At 52.4% G+C, this 21,754-nt stretch overlaps 1 protein-coding gene across 25 annotated transcripts in view; it reads right to left on the reverse strand.

Moving 5' to 3' along the window:
- SCRIB (scribble planar cell polarity protein) overlaps window positions 1-21,754 on the reverse strand; it is a 99,541-nt gene that overhangs the window by 61,413 nt on the left and 16,374 nt on the right. For 22 of the 25 annotated variants that reach the window (XM_050331135.1, XM_050331128.1, XM_050331121.1 and 19 more), the window contains 15 exons: window positions 20,030-20,147; window positions 19,717-19,795; window positions 18,300-18,389; window positions 17,566-17,622; window positions 12,858-12,921; window positions 11,231-11,305; window positions 11,001-11,145; window positions 10,537-10,655; window positions 9,712-9,911; window positions 8,819-8,985; window positions 8,121-8,245; window positions 6,818-6,943; window positions 5,967-6,188; window positions 5,145-5,462; window positions 2,856-2,918 (listed from right to left, as the gene is read on the reverse strand). In XM_050331135.1, the coding sequence (XP_050187092.1) occupies window positions 2,856-2,918; window positions 5,145-5,462; window positions 5,967-6,188; window positions 6,818-6,943; window positions 8,121-8,245; window positions 8,819-8,985; window positions 9,712-9,911; window positions 10,537-10,655; window positions 11,001-11,145; window positions 11,231-11,305; window positions 12,858-12,921; window positions 17,566-17,622; window positions 18,300-18,389; window positions 19,717-19,795; window positions 20,030-20,147 (1,968 nt within the window). The remainder of the gene's footprint in view (window positions 1-2,855; window positions 2,919-5,144; window positions 5,463-5,966; window positions 6,189-6,817; window positions 6,944-8,120; window positions 8,246-8,818; window positions 8,986-9,711; window positions 9,912-10,536; window positions 10,656-11,000; window positions 11,146-11,230; window positions 11,306-12,857; window positions 12,922-17,565; window positions 17,623-18,299; window positions 18,390-19,716; window positions 19,796-20,029; window positions 20,148-21,754) is intronic. The other 3 variants (XM_050331122.1, XM_050331116.1, XM_050331115.1) reach the window with 2 other exon arrangements.

A 21,754-nucleotide genomic window follows, 5' to 3' on the forward strand; every position in this document is an offset into this window, starting at 1 on the left:
TGTGGGAAAATCAAATTTGCTACAAAAGAATTCCAAGTCTGACAGTGCCCCAGTGAAGCCCACGATCACCCTGCAAACACAAAACCAGAGCGAGGGGCAGAGCTCCACATGTGCAGCAGCACCAGGCAGCCCCACAGGGAGGGACAGGATGGCTCCTGATGCATCCCAACACTGCACATCAAGGGGCCACCCTTTCCACAGCTGAACTGCCGAGCATGGGATACTCCAGGAGGGACAGGACTGCTCCTGACACATCCCAGTGCCCCACACTACATGTGCCAGCCTCTCCAAAACTGAACTCCTGAGCACAGGATGCTTCAGGACCAGGCGGTGCTGTCACATCTGCCACTGGCAAACACTAATTGGTGCCAGGCCTGAGGCTGGCATTCCAACACAAATGGCAACATTCCTGAGCAGTTTCCACAGGATGAGACTCCATAAGGAGAAGACTTGACTCACTCCTGACTGTGGACCAACAGGAAGTGACACCTGAGCAGTAGCAGCAAAGAATTCGATGTTCAGGCAGTCCAGGGCAGAGGGAAAGACAAAACCCCATCAATGTTCCCCTGACAACAGTTCAGGTCCAACCTCACCATCAGACAGCCAATCCACATGCTGCTTTTCTCCTCCCAAAGCCTCCCTACATCCCAGTACAGTCACTTCTGCAGAGCAGATGGGGATGGAGACAAAACACTAGGAACAGAGCCAGCACTGGAATTCAGATATCCACCACTGGATATCATACATTTGAACAAACTTACTCTTCCACTGCAGCAGAACCCCCTTGGCACCAACAGCTACAGGAGCTCTGGGGATACCTGCTGCACACCAGCACCAGGCTCCCACACCCCGATGCTGGGTGCTGGCAGAAGTTGGGCACGTCTCCAGTTCTGCTCTGGCAAGATCAGTCTCTGGCACAGGATTATGGTTTAGGCTTAAGGAACACACAGTCTGTAGATCCTTCTCTCTTAGAGCTGCATTAAATTACACAAGGAATGTGACAGCAGCATCGTGAACCTAAACTGTGCCGCTCAAGGACACCAGGCTCTCTGCTCTGCAGTGGCCTTGCTCAGTTTCCAGCAGCCCACTGGTTCTTCTCAAGCACATGGAATCATCCCTGAACACATGAGGCAGATGTGATTTGGAAGTGTTCAAGATCAGGCTGGATGAAGCTTGGAGCAACTTGGTCTAGTGAAAGATTCCCTGCTAAGCACTCCCCAAAGCTGCAGGACAATCAAATGTCCCAAATCAACCTCCCAAAGCTGGTCTACTCTGAGGTGACTTCAGCTACCACCATCAGTCTGGGGCTTCTCTAGCATGCTGGTCCTTGGGAGCTGCACAGCCACATTCCTCTTCACAGAGAACAAACAGATCCATGCAAAGGGGACTGTGATGAGGGGACACCAGAGCAAACCTGGGACCTCCAACCAGCCACACTGAGGGATCACAGAATCATTTAGGTTGGAAAAAACTTCCAAGATCATTGAGTCTGATCTGTGACTGATCACCATCTTGTCAACTAGACCAAAGCACTGAGTGCCATGTCCAGTTGTTTCACCCAACACCTCCAGGGATGGTGAACACCTCCAGGGAAGGAGTTCCAGTTCTAGGCCCTTCCATCAGATGCAGGTGGAGCAGGAAAACTCTGCAAATGGAACAGGGCAACCAACAACTGGAGAGAAGGACTGGAAGCGGTGACTCCCCAAAGGAAGGGGGAGGAGGGATCAGGAAGCACCAAGTTATGCTCAGTTTTAACCTGAGCAACAGAAGATTACACAAAAGGGAAATGCGAGAAACGTTAATGTGGTTTTCAGGGACCTAAAGATGGAGAAAGATGGAGAAATCTTTAGGACCCACTAACAGGGACCACACCTGAGCCAACTCATGTTCTGCCTGAGTGGAAAGGATTCATCACCTCCCTCCCAGAAAGCCTTATCCAAAACCAAGGAAAAAGTCTCCATTTTACACGTGAGGAAGCATCAGACCAAGTTCCTGTACATGCCCAGGCCAGCAGTCCCAGGTAACACACTCAGGTAACACACAGGTCTGGTGCCCCTGCACTGTCTTTCAGGAGAAACCTCTGTGCGAGCCGGTGGCATTGGCACAGTTTCTGCCTCTTGCCAGTGGCAGCAGCACTCTGCTTCCAGCAGCTCCTTGAAAACCTGCCTTCAGAAAGCCACTGACCCCACAGAGCAGGCACTGAAAACCTGGAGACAAACCTAGGAAGCTGATCACAGTCAGGGGATAAGCCAAGGCAGCCGGACACAGGACTTTAACCCTTGACACGGACACCGTCCCCATGCCAGGGACTTTGTGCCACCCTGGTGCCACCTGCCCCTTTCTGGCGCCCCAAGGTGCTGCATGTGAAGCCTTGAGGGGGTTCTGGAGGTGCTGCAGGAGATGCACAAATCATTGTCTCCAGTCCCCCTTCCTCAGACAGTGGCAGAGTGTCATGAGTGAGATCCTCCTCCCTATCCCCAAGGGTCACACACAGCACTTGGCTGATTCCTGAGGCCTCTGCTCCTCCAGGGTTACCCACACTTCCAGAAATATTCATTTATTTAATTCACTTCTCCCTCAGCACACAGCAAATAGAAACTTTCCCCTCAGCCCCTTTGGTTTTTTACATCCATTTCACTCCTGCTCTGCAGCAGCCACTCTCACCTCAGGGATGGAAAAGGAGAAAAATGGGGAAAGCAGGAAGGAAACGATCATCATGTTTGTGATCAGCCAGGCCTGGAAGCCACTTGACCCAGAGAGATCAGTTCCCCCTACAACAATGGGTGAGGCTGGGAAGCAAATCAAGCAGACTGGATGATTTTTGGCAGAGAGAGAACAGTAGGAGTGGTACAGACCTCTTCCTCCTCAATGCGAGCAGGTTCAATCAGCAGATTATTGGCTTGATCAAACGACACCCCCTGTTAGGACAGGAACCAGCAAAGAGGCATGCGGATTAGTGGAGCATCGACCAAACCCGCCACCACGACCACCACCACCACCCAACACACGCACGCCACGCTGGCAGCCTGGGCACGCCGCGCTGGAGCTGAGCCAGCTCACGGAGCCACTCCTGACCTCTACAGCTCTGGAGCTGAACCCACTCACAGAGTCACTCCTGACCTCCACAGCTCCACGCTGAGCCCACTCACAGAGTCACTCCTGCCCACCACAGCTCTGGAGCTGAACCCACTCACAGAGTCACTCCTGACCTCTACAGCTCTGGAGCTGAACCCACTCACAAAGTCACTCCTGACCTCCACAGCATCTGGGCAGCCCCCACTCCTGCCCACCACCTTAGCAGTGCCAGGGTTGCTCCTGGGCTTCCAGCATGCCAAGTGCCAGCGTGCTTGTGGCCGGGGCACCCCCTAAGGCCAGGTTCTGTTCGTGCTGGTAAACCAAGGCCATGACCCCTGAGCTGACCACCATCAGCTGACCTCACCCTGCCTCTGTACCAGGTCATTCCAGGAAGGAGGAAGAGTTAAACATAGGAGAAAGCACCAAGAGAGGCCTGTGGTGCCACCAGCTGCTGCACAGCAAAAAGCAATCCCAAACCCAACTGCACCAGTGCCTTTCTCTGGTGAAACAGCGCATCCTGTCAGACCCCCTGGATCCTGCCCCCAAGTGCAGGAAACCTTAGGATTTCTTCTGAAAATCAACTGTCTTGGCAACACAACACTCTGGTTTAAGGATTCAGCCTCCTGCACAGCCTGTCCTGCCTCCTTCTTCAACACATGCATCACCTCTTACCTGAGCCTCCCCTGCACAGAGCCATTGCTCCCCACATCCCCACTCTTGGAATGCAGCTCAGGAGGCAGCTAATAAATGCCTTCATGGAGCAGGCATCCAACCCAGCCTCACAGAAAGGAGAACTGATTCCCAGGCAGAAGGCTTAGCTGATATCCAAGGTAATTTCTGACAAGTACAGCACACCTAGACAGGTCTCAAGGGCTCTGCCAGCGCTTTGGTGCCTCCTCAGCTAAAAGAACCTCCTGGCTAAAAGAACCTTTCCGAGTGAGGGCATTCCCAAGCACAGCAGATCTTAGATGAAGGGGACTCAGGACAGTTTCACACATTCCTACAAGCAGCAGCAACTCCTTTTCCTTCTGAGGAACTTCACCACCAACAGGAAAACTGTACGTCTCATCCCTAGGGAACACAGGATGAGCTGCATCAGCTCAGGCAGAGCAGGGCAAACACCCACGGAGGGTAAGGCTTCAAAGCAAAGTGAGGGCAAGGACTTTCCCCTGGGCAATCCAGTGAGGGTGGGAGTGATCCTGACAGTCTGGAGCATGTGCTGTTGCAGCAGGAACAGATTTTACTCCAGCAGCTTCTACGTCCAGAGACCCACATCTCACCCACAAGATTTGCTGGTGTCACACTAAGATGGAGACTCAGCCATATCCTAATCCCTGCCTGCCAAATACACCTCACACCAGCTTCAGGGAGAACTGCTCCAACCTCGTGCAGTGTCCCTTATCCATGTATTCCTATTCCATTGTGATGAACTCCCTCAAGCAGGAACCTCTGTGTGTCCCTAATGGCTGAGCAGAGCAAAGACCTCCTACCTCATCAGCCCCAGTATGACCAAGAAGGCCCATCATAGCCTCATGGTAAAGCTCCAGAGCACAAGCTGCCCTAAATCCCAACACAGCATCCATCAGGCTCCACCTAGGTGGAAGCACAGGGAAGGGCATGCTCTGGGTTCCCCTCACACACTCTGGAAGCACTGTGGCAGCAAGCCAAGTGTCAGTGGCCCAAACGTCAGTCTGAGATTGGGTCCACTCAGGGATAAAGCTCATCCTGCTGTGAATGAGGAGCAACAACCAGCAAGCGAGGAGGTGGCTGGAAGGAACAGCAGAACCTATCAGCAATGGGACAGAGAACTGTTCCTGCAGTGTAGGGAACATCACACGGAACAAGGAGGGTGCAAGGATCTGATACAGTGAAGGTGTCAGAAACAGCAACAATGGACAACCCTACGAGCCCCACAACAACCTTCAGCTCTCCCACTCCCAGCACATCCCCAAGTGCTGGAGCCTCTCGCCAGCAGTTTCTTCACGACCACATCAGCCTGGTTGGCAGGTCAAAGGAGGAAAGGGCAGGTCTGCACCCCTCTGACCTTCCCCCTCCCCACAAGACCTTACCTTCACAGATGGCTGAGCAGACAAAGCTCCATTCTTTCTGTCATCCTCATCCCACGCTTCCTCCTGATCCTCGGGCTCTGTGTTGTTATTGCAGCCTCCCAACTCCTCTTCCTCTTTAGGGACCCCGTCACTGTTCAGCCCCTGCAGAAGTGCCACCACTGCCTCTGGTTTGGGCAGTTTAGTGATCTTAAAGTGTTTCTTATAATGGGGCGTGTCCTTGCGGATGAGCCTCTGCTTCTCCACTGGGAATGGTCGCTCTTCATCTTCATCCTCATCCTCACTCCGTATCAGTGTGTCCTCAGCAAAGTGTACAGTGGGCTGTGATGACAAAGCCCCAGGCAGGCCGTGAGCCTCAGGTAACCGATGTGTGGCTGTGCAGAACTTGCTGTCCATGTGTCCCCCCTCCCAGATCAGGCAGAGCCAGTTTCACTGCTTGTGTGCTCAGGGACATGCAGGAAACACATTAATATTGCACCATCCTTGCCTTTTTCCATATCCACTCCTTCCCCCAGACCTGCTTCTGTCAGCTCCAGGGATGAAGGACACTGAAACCTGTCACTGTCACTCCCTTTTTCCCATACCCCCTGTCAGGCTCCCGCACTGTCCAGCCCAGTTTCCCATGGATCCATCTCCCACAAGCTGCCTCAGTCTCAGCTTAGGTTGCCCAATCTCAGTTTGTGCTGCCTTCCATGCCCTGGATCTGCCTCCAGTGATGCCTATATCCCATACCCCTTTACCTGTACATCCATTTCCCACTTATTCTGAAAATTCCATGTCCTTCCACTTTTTCTCATGACCTTGCTGCAGTTCCCAGGTTCCTACCTCATTGTATTCCACTTCCACATCATCCTCCTCCTGGCCAGCAGCTTCCTTATGCTCCTCTTCTGCTCTGGGCTTTGCCTCCTTCTCCAGGTCCCGCGCATTGGGCACCTGCCCGTTGGGCCAGCCCCGGTCGCCCTCCTCTGCCCTGCAGTCTGCAGAGACAGTGCTGGTGGACACGTGGGAGTCCTCACTGCGATTTGACGAGGCACTCAGCCTCTTCTCCTGAGGAAAGAGTTGGGATGGTCAGGATGGAACCCAGAGCAGCAAACGGAGCCATGTGGTGTGACTGGTGTGAGGCGGGAATGAGCCAGCACCAAGAGAACCAGCTTTCCCTCAGGATGCCCGAGGCTTCCCCTGCTGAGCCTCCTCCATATCATCTGGGCCCACCTCAGCCCACCTCCTGTGTAGGCAATTAATCTCAGTATCCCAGGGCAGCAAGGTGCCTTCTCTGAGTGCTCTATTCCCATCATTCCTTACTGGGAATATCAGTCTTCTCTTTCCCTCCCTGTGTCTATGACAAAAGTGGCACCTTCACACATAGTTCCCTTTACCGTTCTCTGTCTCCTGGTCCCATCTACTCCTCTATCAAAATGCCCCCTCCTGACACCACAAGGCAGATTCCCAACCCTTGGAATCCAGACAATCTATTCTCAGTCCCTCCCAATCTTTCCCAAAAGTCAGTCCTTTCTGCCTCTCCATTCCCCAGATTCATTACATGATTCACTAGTGGAAGGTGTCCCTGCCCATGGCAGGGGGCGGAACTGGATGGTCTGTAAGGTCTCTTCCTACCCAAACCACTCCATGATTCCATGTTTTCTATGGTTATCCATTGCCCAGTGACCAGTACTCACTTCTGAGTTAGGAGAGTTCAGGTCAGTATCAGCCTTTGCAGCGTTCACCTCGTTGCGTCGAACTTCAATCACCTTTTTCATCACCTTCAGCTCGCTGGGGTGAGGGGTGGCTCGGCGTTGCAGGCCCTGCCGAAGGGAAACCCTCAGGAAAGGGATTCCGGCCTGGGCAGCACGTGCCAGGCCTCAGGAATGAACCCCTGCAGGTAACTAACATCTTTATCAGAGAGCCAGAGCCTTAGCCAGACATGACCAAGATGTCCTGCTGCAGGATCTGCTCCAGGCTTTACACAGCCTGTAGCTGAGAGGGAAGGGGAAAGGATGGAGGCAGGGAACACTCAGTTCTCTCTGGACATCATCCTGCTCTCCATCTGATAGAGGGACTGGGAGGAATGATGGAGACAGCAAGTTTTAAATGGTGCTTCAGGCTTAGTAAATGCAAAATCGTTGACACAGAAACCCCTCCAGAACACAGGTGGGAAATCTTCTTGGGATATTTCCCTAATCCCTCTGGAGTTACTTAACAAGTCTGCCAAGTCCGAAAGCACCAGAATTGGTGCTGCTTAGCCAGGGAAGAGTCAAGAAAATCAGCATTCTAAAATTAATAAAAATGTTAAGAACAATCAAAAAAACCCCAAACTTCCCAAAGCCAGCAGCACACACATGCTGCCAGGACACCTGCAAACATCACTCATTAGAAGGATTCAGATTTCAAAAATGGCTTTCCACAAGATAAAAAGGAAAAAAAAAATCCTGCAGGAGACTGAAACCCCTGGAGCACTTGCTGAAAACAAACTTTTATCCCGCCCTTTGCATCTGCACTGAAAGCACAATGATCTCCTGCAGGTTTTGAGGCTGCCTACAGGATTCAGTACTTTACTAACAGGATTCCCCACAGCACAGACTGCATTGGCTCTATGCTTGGAGGGAGAGGGATGGACTGGGTTTGGCTGGGCAGCTTTTCCCCAGGACAGGGGTCAGCTAAACCCTATCCTGACAGGGCTCTGCTGGGATTTCTGGACATCCCCAGTGCTCTCTGCATACTTCAGTGACACAGCTCCACTCCCATGGATGGGACAGCACCCAAACAAGATCCTGCACCACAGTTCCCAGGGAATTCATTCCCTTTCACTCCTGCTTGGTTCCTCAGGGCACCAAATGCCCTTTGGGCTGTGAAAATCTCACACATGCCCGCAGCAGTGTCACAGGGTGAAATACGGACACCACAGTGGCTCCCCATAGTTGGAAAGCTTAGCTTGTGCCTGTGTTTCCACAGGGAGCCAGCAAGCCTCCAGGAGCTTCTTACCCGTCTCTCAGCTCCAGACTCCTCCTCATCATCTCCTCTGGGTTCGTCCAGGAACTGGATGACACTGACTCTGTTTAAGTTGGTGTCCGTCCAGCTCTCATCCACACTGTTCTGCAGGAGGTTCTCTGGGGAGAGAGGGAACACAGTGGGAGCTCCTTTCAGAAGGGGCAGGGTTCCAGGCTTGGATGAAAGCCAGTGCTTATCCCATTAGGGCATGTCTGCCGGATCTGCCCCTGGCATCAGAGGCCTCGAGGACAAAGGCTGTGACCTCCAGTTCCTGTCACCTTCTGTACATCTCCCACCAGATCTACAGCCACCTCTACAAAAGGGCCTGATGGTTTAGCTCTAGTGTTCCTTACTCAAGAAGTAAGGAAAAAGGTAGGATTAAGGCAGGAATCAGTAGTATTGACACAAGAATATCATGGTGATAGGACGATAGGTAATGAACTGCTCAGTCAGTAGATCAAAGAAGAACACTCAGAGACAAGGCTGAAGCTTCTTAATCATCTGGCAGAGAAGCAATTCCTCAGTTTTAACGACCTCTGCCTGGGAAAAGTGTCCCAGCTGTTCAGGAGCCTGGATCTGCTATAGGAATCACAGTAAGGGACAGTCCAATCCAGCAGAGAGGAAGGTTCAAGGCCTCAGCCCCCTCTGGAGCACATGTCTCTGCAGCCAGTGCTTGTGACACAGATTCTTACCCAGGCTAGGAGAGGGCTGCTGAGGGAGCAGGTAGCAAGTGAGAACCTTTTCTCCTGTCTTTTCATCATCCTCAGTTTGGAATTTCAGCATGGGCTGGGACTGGTTTTCTGCCAGCCACAGGGCTTTCAGATTAAGATTTGTCAAAGCAAAGGGCAAGTTCTGCAGCCTGCAAAAGAGAAGAACAACTGCTGGTTAAACTTACGTCATCAGGAAGGAACTCACCTCAGCTCCAGGCTGCCCCATCTCAACAGAGAGAGAGAGAGCAATCTGCTACAGATCCCTCACTCCTGCACCACTGGAGCAGCTGATCTGTGCTGCCCATGGCTCTGCCACGGCAGTGAACTGGGCTCCAGTAACCTACCCTCACCAGCCTTTAGCTGAGGACAACTCCCAACAGAAGTGTGAAATGAGGGGTTTGGAGGCAGAAAAACAATGCTTTCACAGCCCAGAGTACAGAGTGTTCCCTACAGAACCTCTGGTCAGCTTCCAGCTGCTCCCAAAAATACCAGCCCTAGCAAACAGAACTGCAGCCCAAACCTGCAGAACTCAGAACAGCTCCCAGGTACCCGCACACCATGAATGAGGCTTTGGCACTGACCACCTGGGGACAGATGGCAGACACAGACCACAAAATCTGCAGGAAGGAAGTCAGTAACCAGGGATTTCCCCTGATCTTTATTTCACACGTGGCAAAATGCCCTCACACTTTGTGTTATCTCCACCCTGTGTTCAGGTGACACAGAGAAGGGCTGCCCAGGCAAAAGCTGATCCATTGGCAGCCAGTCTGGGCTTCTCCACACTGCAGATCCCAGGATCCACACATATCCAGCATCTCTGTCACAGCAGCCTGCCCAGGAACACCCCTGTTAGCCTGCACATTCCTGCTGCTCACCTGTTCCCAGCCACATCCAGGACATGGAGCTCAGTGGTGTTGGCAAGCTCAGGGGGCAGCAGAGCCAGCCGGTTGTCCCGCAGGGACAGCACATTGAGGTTGGCACAGCCCCCGATCTCTGCCGGCAGCGACGTCAGACGGTTCCGGTCCACGTTCAGGTTCGTCAGCTTGGCCAGTTTGCCCAAGGACTTGGGCAAGGCCTGGGAAGGAGGCAAGTCAGTGGTTGCAAGAGGAAGGAGCAGCAGAATTGAGGTAAAAGGCACAAAGTCCTCTGGGGAAGGCTAAAAGGCACAGTTTGGGTAACAAGCTGTCTCCTATCTCAACAAACAGACTCATTTGGGATAACGCTCTTCAGGACAACTTTGGGACTGGTTTTCCCTTGGGCTCACAGTCTGATCCATGCCAACTCCTCCCCCCAGCACACCACACTCAGACCACCATTGGTCAAGACTTTCCTCCTGTTCATCTGCCCATTCCCCAATCCTTGTGTTTTACCAATCAAATAACGGGCAGTTTGCAGCAGGGTCATTATCAATCAAACTATCCCATGGCCCCCTTGTCAATGCAGCCTGGATGGGCTTTGGGAATGACTATCCCAGCATCCCAGCTATCCCAAAGAATTTTTCAGAGGGAAAAAAAAAATCAGTGAGAGAAAGCAGCTTCCACCAGGGTCTTCCCAAGACTCTGTGAGCTTGGTGAAACTCTACATGGCAGCAGCTGGAGCACACCCAAGAATCCAGCTCAGAGGGCAGAAGAGGGGAAGGGATCCCTGGCAGGTGGCTACACTGAAAGCAAAGGAGGGGCAGATGTCTGCCCTGCGCTCACCGTCAGCATGTTCTCGGTCAAGATGAGCTCTGACAGATTTTCACAGTCCCCAATTGACTCTGTCATGTCTGTCAGCCGGTTCTGGTCCACCTTGAGGATGGAGAGCTGCTTCAGCTGACCTGGCCAGGACAAGAAGTTAGGTGTGAGCTGTGCCAGGGGAAGGATGCTGTTCTACACTCCCCTGGCCATGATCTCCTCAGGGATCATGTAACCCAACAACACAGGCTGCCTTTCCTCCCATCAGGCCTGTTCACAGGCCTCACCCATGCCTGATGCAGAAGCAGCACCTGAACTCTCCTGGAGAGTTCTGCCCACTTGTATCACCCACCGCTTCTGCTCTCAGTGACTGTGCCTGCGTCCACAGAGCCCTAATTCTCTGTCACACACACTCTTGGCTGAAGCTCCCCCAGAAGCACTGTCCAGGTAATGAAGTCCCGCAGTGCTCCCCATCCCATGACACTCACCAATCCCATCCGGAATGCATTCCAGCAGGTTCTGTGACAGCAGCAAGTCCGTCAGTGCCACCAGCCCACTGACCTCATTGGGCAGCTGCTCCAGCTTGTTCTCTGACACATCCAGACAGACCAGGCGGCGGAGGTTGCCCAGCTCCTGGATCAGAGAGGAGACACCACAGCTCCAGGAAGCAGTTGGGGCAGAGGCAAAGGGGTGAACGAGGGCCTCAAACGGCACTCACCGGAGGCAGGGCCGAGAGCTGGTTCCGGTCCAGCCAAAGCTCACGCAAGTTTGGGAGCGCACCCAGAGTGTCCGGCTGTAAGAGACAGGACAGCTATAGCATCAGTCCCCTCCACAGGGAGAAGCTGTTTGAGGACACTAAAATACACCACACTCTGCAAAGCCAGCACTGTTCTGGTTCTCACACCTCCCAAGACCATCCACTGCATAGTTTATTACAACATAGAAGCACACATGTTTGGGAATGTCTGGGACAGCCCACTGGCTGCAGGAGGTCCCACGGGAAACATGGAAGGCAACAGAAGGCAACTGTCTGGCAGTGGGCAAGGCAAGAACTAAATCTGGAGCACAAGTCTGATGGGGAGCAGCTGAGGGAGCTGGGGCAGCTCAGCCTGGAGAAAAGGAGACTCAGGGGGGACTTTCCTGGTCTCCACAACTCCCTGAGAGGAGGGTGAAGTCAGGTGGGGGTCAGGCTCTGCTCCCAGGGAACAAGGGACAGTACAAGAGGAAACAGCTTCAGGTAGTGCCAGGGGAGGTTCAGGTTGGATATTGGGGAAATTCCTACCAAAAAGGGCTGTCCTCCCCTGGCACAGGCTGCCCAGGGCAGAGGTGGAGTCCCCATCCCTGCGTGGGATTTAATAGCCATGTGGATGTGGCACTTGGGGACATGGGGCAGTGGTGGCCTTGGCAGTGCTGAGGGAGCAGTTGGGCTCCATGGTCTCAGAGTTCTTTTCCAACCTAAATGATTCCATGATTCTAGGGGATTGGAAACTCTGGCCTTACAGATGAAATCGATCTTCCTCCTCTCACACATGGAAACAAACACTTGGGTACCACTGGCCAACTCAACGTGACCCAGCGGCACCATCAGCCACGGCAGACACATTTTCATACCCCAAAAAACCTCCCCAGTGATCAGAGTTCCTGCTCCACTGGAGTGGGGCTCACGTGTCAAACACCTGTTCTCACAGGTGAGTTCAGCCTCTGCATAGCAAAGTTGCACAAACCCCTTTGCCTCCCAGTTTCAATGGTTTTCTGCCAAAACCCATTCCAGAACACAAAGAGCAGGATCCAGAAACAGCTTAATTCACAGCTGCAAAGTTACAGAATGTTACTGGGTGCCCGAGACAAGATGAATTCTGAGACTGTGCCCTGGTTCTCCACACACTGGGTGGAGACACCCCCACACCAGGCTGCCCCTCCTGCCAGGGACAACACAGAACAGCCCAGGACTCCACAGGGCAGAAATCAAATCAGAAAGGAGAAAGGCAGGAAGCTGGATGAGAAGAAAAATCAGCTGGGGGCAGTGCAGGACAGAGGAGAAGGAAAGCACCAGAGAGTCTCCTCGGAAAGATCCTTGGCAGCCAGACAGGAAGCATTACCACCCCAGAACTTGGAAAAGGCAGAGCGAGCTGTGTGTGAGGCCAACAGGGCACAAGACACAAGGGCTGACACATGAAGAGAACATTAATCTGGGAAGAACAACTGGGCCATGCTGGGTAAATCAGAATCTTCCCAAACAACCTGCAGGTCTATTTCTTTGCATTTCAGGTGAAAACCCACCTGCTTGCACCGCGGGTCTGCCCCTACCAACCACCCACATTCCCTCCCCACCAGCCCTCACCTACCAGTACTTCCAGGTCATTGCCACCGAGATCCAACTGCTCTAACTTGACAAGGAAGGAGAGTGAACTGCAAGGCACAGGGGGCAGAGAGGGGAGAGAGATAAAACAGGAAATGAAGAGCGGAAGGTTAACATCTATGACACACATCACACAAATCGCATGATCTCTAATAACTCCTAAAGCAGGTGGGGCAACCCTGACCTTTCTCACGGTCCCTCTGAGCCCAGCAGTTTAGGGAGCTAGTACCTTCCCTGAGCCAGACCCTCGGCCCCAAGGAGTTGAGTTCAGAGGAACCAGCAGTCCCAGCACAGCCAGTTCCACTGATACCAGTTTGCCTTCTCCCCCTCCCACCACAAAATACTCTTTGAGCAAAACCATAACAGATGACCAGCCACACCTTCACATCACTACCCGTTTCTGCAGCAAGGACAGGGACCTGGGCACAGACTGACAGGTAACAGGAGGGACTCAGTAGATGACAGGAGAGACCAGACAAGACATGTTTGGGGGGCAAGGGGAGCACAGCTGCAGGGACAGGGAGGAATGACAAATTCAACAGTCCCAGTTTCCCCAAACAGGATGCCTATGCTGCTGAAGAGGACAGAAAGACAACAGTGGCATGATGTCTCAGGTGAGGTCACGATGTACAGACAGAAGCTCACTGTGAAGACACTGAACAGGACCTACAGCCTTGTCCCCACTAGTGGCCCATGGACACATCCTGAGCACCCCACACGTCACACCTGGGGAAGGACAAGACCTGCAGTACCACAAACCCAGGGGACAGTTTTCCTGACATGCCCCAGGTGCTCATGTATCCTCATTCCTGAGTCTGACCCATCAGCTCCAACCCCACCTCCCCAAAGGGGGGCTGCTGTCTTTCACTGTGTTCCAGGGCAGTGCTGCAAGCCCAGCCCTGCCCACTCCCCCAGCAGGGAACAGCTTTATTCTCTTCCTAAGGAACTGTCCCAAAACAGAAACCCTCATATATCTCTAGAAACAGCTCCACCTGTCAACACCACCCAAACCAAGGCTGTTGGGGCTGCAATAAAAGGGAGCTGTCTTGCCTGGGCCAGGCTGTAAAACCGTTTGGGCTACGCTGGAAAAGCAAGTTCCTACTGCACACAGTGTGGACTTTGAGATATTACATTAACTCCAGCAAAGGTTTATCAACAGAGTCATCCAAAGGATCCTGTTACACAGCACTCCCTCACCACGACTGTACGTCAATTCTGACTCTTCTAAAGGTGATGCAGCCTTGACTGTCCCTTTGCACCTTCACAGCTTGAATTCCCTAAACAGGGACAAGTGAGCTGTGAAATCCACGCTGATGTATGAGGACTGGCAAAAGGCCTCAGTATAGATCACCCTCCACTATTCCCTGAGAACACACTGCTGAGAGCCGCCCTTCCCAAGTCACTGGTTGTGTCCCATCTGTGTGGGAGAGATGAGGGGTGATCACAAGCTGTACAGGCTGAACTGTTTCAGAACTCAGTCAACAGCAGAAGACTGACCAATGAAATGGAATTTTGGCAAGTAAAGGTCACTGCAAGCTGAATCTTTCAAGTAGCTGAACCAGAACAACAAGCCCCAGAAACACATTGATGGATTATGCCATCCCAAATTCTCAGTGTTGAAGCCCATCTACCCACTGGGCTCAGGAACCTTGAAAACAAAGCACCAGCCATTTGGGTAAGTCATTCTTCTCTTTGGCAAGGTCACCTGGACTCATTTAGAGTCATTCTTGGACACAGCGTGCAGCCAGAGAAAGTACCAGAGCCTTGGGCATGGGCAGGGAACCCAACAGCACCACTGACATGGCTTTGGCTGCTGACTGCGATCTCGTATCTGACTGACAGATCTGATCAGAATTGCCTTGGCCTTCAAGATCCGTTTTTGACTTTTGGAAGTCATCCCAAAATAAAATTTGGGGAATTAGAGAAAGATGAAAAGAAGCTGGAATTGCACTGCAGAATGAGTATCGAGCCTGGACTAATACTCTAGTGAAAAACTCCAACACTTTATAGCACACAACAAGTATGTCGGTGCACAGCACCCTGATCTACCATAGGGCAACATGGGAGCACTGGGCATGAGAGATCTCCCCGGAAACCCAAGGGGTTAGGTCACAGACTGGATTCTCAGACTTCAAACACTTGCTGGTTCTGAGATGGTGAAAAGCCATTGGGACCATCTTCACTGCAGTTTGAAAGCCCAGCTTTGGATGTAGCTACTGTACCTCTTCACTGACACGGTGGAACCCAGCAGTGGTACCTGCCTGTATGGACACCCAGTCACAGGCCCAGAGAGCAGTGGGGCCCAACACCGGGACCCAAACTCCTCCTGCTTGCTTGCTCTCAGCCTGGAGTAAGCATTCAAGGCCAGGCCAGGTGGGACCTGGAGCAACCTGATCTAGTGGAAGGTGTCCCTGCCTATGGCAGGGAGCTTGGAACATGATGAGTTTTAAAGTCCCTCCCATCCTAAACCACCCTGGGATGCTATGATAAGGAGCTTTGGCTCTTGTTTTCTCCCTGTGGTGATATTCCACACAGGACCATCTCAGCTGGTCCCTTCCTATCACATTTCTGTGACAGCATCACTGCTGTCAAGTTCTGTGCAGAAAAGATCCGGTGACTCTGGCACCAGAGACAGGGTGATCGTGTGATTCTGATCTGTGCTTCTGTGTGGTGTAACCACCAGACCTGAGGCCTGAGAGCTGACGAGGGCAGGTCCTTTCAGCTCTTTTTAGAAGGCTCTTGTCCTCTGGGTCGAAGCTGCCCCAGAATTCTACAAGCAGATATAACTGATGCCACATAAAGCCTGTGTTTGCAGGTCCCAAAGGGAAATAACCTTGGGAAGAACATGAGCTCGAATCAAAGCAGCATCTCTGAGGAAGGCACAGCCATCACACCAGCCAAGACTAAAGCCCCAAATGCCTGAACACAGGATCATCAGCTGCCTCCCTTGCCCTCTCCCTCAAATAACAAGGCCAAGTGCCGGGTCCTGCACTTTGGCCACAACAACCCCTGCAGCGCTACAGGCTGGGGACAGAGTGGTTGGAGAGCAGCCAGGTGGAAAGGGACCTGGGGGTGCTGATTGACAGGAGGCTGAACATGAGCCAGCAGTGTGCCCAGGTGGCCAAGAAGGCCAATGGCATCCTGGCCTGCATCAAGAACAGTGTGGCCAGCAGGAGCAGGGAAGTGATCCTTCCCCTGTACTCTGCGTTGGTGAGGCCACACCTTGAGTATTGTGTTCAGCTCTGGGCCCCTCAGTTCAGGAAGGATGTTGAGGTGCTGGAGCGGGTCCAGAGAAGAGCAACCAGGCTGGTGAAGGGACTTGAGCACAAGTCCTATGAGGAGAGGCTGAGGGAGCTGGGATTGTTTAGTCTAGAGAAGAGAAGGCTTAGAGGTGACCTCATCACTCTCTTCAACTACCTGAAGGGAAGTTATAGCCAGGTGGAGGTTGGTCTCTTCTCCCAGGCAACCAACAACAGGACAAGGGGACATGGGCTCAAGCTCTGCCAGGGGAAGTTTAGGTTAGATGTTAGGAAGAAATTCTTTACAGAGAGGGTGATCAGGCATTGGAACGGCCTGCCCAGAGAGGTGGTGGATTCACCATCCCTGGAAGTTTTTAAAAAGAGATTGGACATGGCCCTTAGTGCCATGATATAGTAATTAGAGTTGGATCAGGGGTTGGACTTGATGATCTTGGAGGTCTTTTCCAACCCATTCTATTCTATGATTCTATATGATTCTATGATTCTATAAACCAGAGGAGCCAGGGAGGAAAAATAGTAGCAGCTGAACTGAATTCCCACCAGGAACAGTTAAGACAGCCCTGAGGAGATGATAACAGCTGCATGTGTCACACCTTCACCAAGGAGTTTGTGTGGCCCAAAACACATTGCTGTTCAAAAAGGGGTCAGGCAGAACCCCTACCAACAGGAAAAGCTGGGGAATCATCAGTGGGATGGATAAGCAGGCAGGAAACAAGCTGACAGAGCTGATGGAGGGTAGAAAACTGAACAAATGACTCTCATGGCTCAAAGAAGAGATTATTGTACGGACTGGTTAGTTCTCCACGTTCATCTACCTGAGAGCATCACCTGCACTAACCAGGTCCCCTACCAGGAGCTCATCCCTGTTCCTATCTCTGAAACATTTAACGACACTTACCTCTTCTCTCTTGCTGGCTTATGTTTTGTCTGCTGCAGGGAAGGCAGTTATCCCATCCAGAACAACCAGGAGGGATACTCAACAGAACAGATGTCAGAAGCAAAAGATACCTTCAGCTGTATCCTGCTGCTCTTCAAATCATGAACCTCACTGTGCACAGAGCTCCTCCTACACCCATATCCATACAGTTTTCTCTCTTTTTCCAAAAGAATCCATTGTCTGCTCCACCTCTCCAGGAAAAATGGTTCTCACTATTTCCAGCAGCTTTTTTGGGGAACCCTGTCTATTACAAAGCAATCCTGACACAGAGACTGAGTAGAGGCTCTGAACATCCTTCCCTGCTCTCCAGCCCTGCACCATCCTCTCCCTCCTCACCCCAATTTACTGAAATTCAGCAAGATGCAGCCGACTTATGCCCAGACTATGCCCTCCCAAGCCAAGTGCCAGAGCCTGCACTAGCCTGAAGATTCAGTCCCTAAGGAAGCACCAAGAATGATCAGGCAGGAGCCTCCTACAGCCCCCAGACAGACACTCACGTGGGGAGAGTCTTTAGCAGGTTCTCACGAAGCTCCAATGTCACCAGGTTTGCCAAACTGCAAGAGAAAAGGGAGCGAAAAAGCCAGGTTCACTGGACAGGGCTTCAGGGACAAAAGGAGCTGCTCATCTCCCTTCCCCTGGGATGACCCCTCGTGTCCTGCACAATGCATGAGCGTGCACTCGTGGATGGAGACGGGGGAACAAAAACAACAGGGGTGGAAATGGCTTTGATGGAGGTGAGTGCTTGCTGCAGCCATGGGGAACAACACTGTGCCCACACTCAGGACAAGGAACACGTTGTCACAACAGGACTGCCTGCCCAGAAAGGTAAAATCCTGCAAGTGTGGAAAGCCAAATCCCATGGGAAGGGCACTGCACCCCATGGGCAAAGCCCCACGGAGCCATTTTTCAGCAGCATAAATAATTCCAAAGTCATCATTTGCTTGGAAAGGGGCAAATGGGAACTAGGAACATAGGGAAAGGCAGGATTTGAGAAGCCTGGATCCCTCCTTACTGTGCCACAGACCACAGGAAGAGAAGCTGCTGGGGCCTGGACAGGAACCTTTGTAGAAAGGTTTTTAACAAGCCAAGGCTTCAGAGGTGTCCACACAGCACTGCCAGCACTGGTGCAAAGCTGCCTCTGGCTCATCCCTCCAGGTCCTGCCAGTCCCCATCCCACGAGTGTGTTGTCCCCACCCCAGCCTCCTCCCCGCCAGGACAGGGCCATACTCACTTCCCAATGTCAGTGGGGAGGCTCTGCAGGGAGACATCATTCAAGGCCAAGTGGCCCAGGCTCCGGAGCTGGGTGAAGCCCTCAGGAAGCCTGTGAGAACACGAACAAAATTCCATTAATCCTGTGTACAAAGCACTGAATGCCCCCAAACACCTAAATTACCCCTAAGCCAGTCTTCTCCCAAGTAGTATCAAGACGTGGAAAAGAAACAGGCAGGAACCAACACTGAGTCTGGCTGCTGATCCAGGACAAGCTCTGTTTTCAAGACCACAAAAAACCCTTGCACAAGACAGTACCTGTCCAGGTGTGCACACTCAGCTCTGCAGTACTGAGCATGAATGCCACACTAAATCATGCCATGGGATCATTTACACCTGGAAGCAGGGAGGGCTCCCAAACACTACAAGTGCCCAACAAAGGATATTTCACCGCAGCATTCCCTGGGACCAAGCACCATCACAACAGATCCAAGGTGTGACAGAATAGGGAAAAACCCTGAAGGAAGAAATTCTTTTGCTGTTTGCAGGCAGCCTCTGGAGGCCCCGTGTCTCCCCACACTCATCTCAACCCTGGACCAGGAAAGGGCTCTGACAAATAACACCTAGTGCAGAAGTGCTGGATTGTCCCACTCTAGCAGTGCCCAGAACCACAGGAGGGAAGCAAAGTTATATCTGCCTAAAGGAAGACCTGGGCAGCACCTGCCCTGGGCACAAAGTCCAGGGGGCACCTGGGGCCTCAGTGGCCCCTGCAGGGACCCTGGCAGACAGTGCAGCAAAACACCAGTGCCCGGAAACACAGCTCACCAAGGCAGGGGAGCCACGGTGAACTCCCAAACATTATGGATTAAGAACTGTAGAGACAGAGGACTGAGAGACAAGGCAAAGATTCCCACTCAGGCACAGCTCGGGGCACTGAGATATCAGGGAAACAACCTAACATGGTGTTCAAAAGATGGTTGTCATCAGTTCTGAATAAGAGAGGGAGGGAAAAAGGGGCTGAGAGGAAGGAGAGAACAGCATGCAGGTCCTTCCTCCTCTGCAGTGCAGAGGGGCACAGGCCTTTCCTCCTCAGCAGCACAAGCCCATGTCCATTCTGGTTTGTGACCACAGTGAAGAGATGGGGAAGGAGCAACAAACTCATTCCAGGAGGGGGAAAGTCCTCATCACTGACACCAATACAACTAAGGGCTCATCAGTCCAAGGCACAGGCCCTGCAGAGGAAAGAGCACACAGCAGCTCCTCCCTGGGCCAAGTGTTTCACCTGCTAGGAGAGCAGACACCTGCAGGTTTGGCACAGGTAGGGCGATCCCAGGCCTTGGCTTCACAGGAAGACAGTTACAAGATGAAGACCAGAGAAAGCCAGGGAAAATACAACTCTTCTACTCAGCTGGACTAATGGGTTACATATGCCTTCTTACCTGGAGAGAGGATTCCCACTGAAGTCTGCAATTTCCAAGGATTTGCAGAATTTGATGCTTTCAGGAATTTCTGGAATGTCTGGGAAAAATAGGTGAAAGAACAAAAGAGGCTTGAGAAAAGCCTATCATGTGGAAAATGGGACAGCAGGTACTGATGGCAGCCTGAGCCATGGTAAGACAACCCCACTGTCACAGCTGAGGATCCCCGGGGGACCGCTCCGCAGGGTGTGGAAAGGGCACTGCCTCTCCCAACAGGAGGACACCAGGAACACTGCAGGGCTTGGGCACCACTCCCACCCAGCTCTGGCCTTACCATTGCGGGAGATGTCCAGCTCCACCAGCTGCATGAAGTTGGCCACCTCAGGGGGAAGCCTCTGGATCTCATTGTCACTCAGGCCCAGCTTGCGCAGGTTCAGGAGCCTGAAGAAAGGCTGTGACAGAGAGGACACAACTGGGTCAGCAGCAGTTCTGAGAGAAACTCGTCTGCCCACCTCAGGCCAAGCCTCAGAGCCATCCCCGAGACACCTGGCTGTTCCCATAACCCCTGTCCTGGTCGGGCTCTCCCAGGGCAGCCACTGCATGAATGAGAGTTCCCATGAAGGGCTACAAGGGACGATGGTGAAAGAGTAGAGGCATAAATGAGTTAAGCTTGATCATTCATTTACCATTTGTTATCCCACTCTTCTTCTCCCTCCCATGTAGGATACAAACTGGACATTCCTTGTTTCCTACAACAACAGTTCGCCTCAGGCTCTCAAAGCCAGCACCACGGGGAAGTCACTCCAAAGCAGCTTGCTCTAGAGTGACAGAGACTCAAGTTTGAGTCTGGTCCAGGCAAGCCAACAAGGGAGAAACACAGGGAGATTTCCAGTCCAAAGTGTTACCCCTGCTATCACACACATCTGCTGTTCAGGATGTTTTGTCAGGACATCAGTGGCAGGTCCCCTCACAATCAGGGAGGCTGTTTGTGCTCCTTGTGCCAGATGGAAAAGGTCAAGGCAAGCTGTACAGCCCAGGTAACACAGAACTAGAGAAGGAAAGAAAATTCCTTTCTACAAACACAACAGCCATAGGAACAGTGACTAGAAGGGGCCTCACAACACCTAACCTCTTCACACCTACCCTGGCTCTCATAAGCTGCAAATGGCAAATTCCAGGATCCATCAATCACACTCCTCCAAGACACCACCAGGCCTGGTGAGTTTTCTAAACACAATGGCCTGTAATTATCAACTGAGAAAATCCTGCAGCTGCTTCTGACTATTGCCAGAGGTCAGAACCTGGACAGTGTGGGAACCAGGGCTGGGGTGTTTGCTGCATTTCCTGGATTGTTTTGGAGCGCTGGGAATAACAAACAAACAACCTGGGGCCACTTCCAGAAAATTAGATCGTTTAAGAAGTGACCTGAAATAAACTCAGGTCTGTGCAGTGACACACAGAAGCCACTTCTAATCCACATCACCCTGTGTCTGCCCTCAGCAGAGGCAGGGAGGGAGTCACAGCAGCACAGGGACTCCTAAGACCACTCACGGATCAAGAAACACAGAGTCAGGGCTGTTCATGCAGCACACGCTGAGAGGGATCAAACCAGAGTGACCTCTGAATCTCCCTCCTCAAGTGGGATACCTTTCCAGGTATCCACCTACACAAGAGCTGCTGGGACAGACCTCCCCACAAACAACTGGGAGGTACCATGAGGTGTGGGGTAGTGGGACCCCCACAACACTGCAGAGAATACAAGCACAGAGCAGACAAGAGAGGGGTGAGGATGAAGAGGTGGAGCAAACATAAACCCCACAAGGTGCAGAGCACAATCGAACTGCTGACCCCTCGAGCAGGGACAACCATGGGGCCTGGTGGTGTATCTGGAGAAGTTTCTGCTGCAGATCCAAACCTCTGCAGTTTCCAAGTCCCAGTCAGGACATGCTGCTGGGCACAAGTGTGTCTGAGGGCACCAAACCACGGACAGCCCCTGGTGCCCTGTGGCTGTCCCGCTTCCGCAGTGCTCCTTACACAGAAAGCGCTCTGGGACGAACAG

This window comes from Myiozetetes cayanensis, unplaced genomic scaffold (genome assembly GCF_022539395.1).
Source record: "Myiozetetes cayanensis isolate MyiCay16 unplaced genomic scaffold, myiCay2020 scf48, whole genome shotgun sequence".
Taxonomy (NCBI): domain Eukaryota; kingdom Metazoa; phylum Chordata; class Aves; order Passeriformes; family Tyrannidae; genus Myiozetetes; species Myiozetetes cayanensis.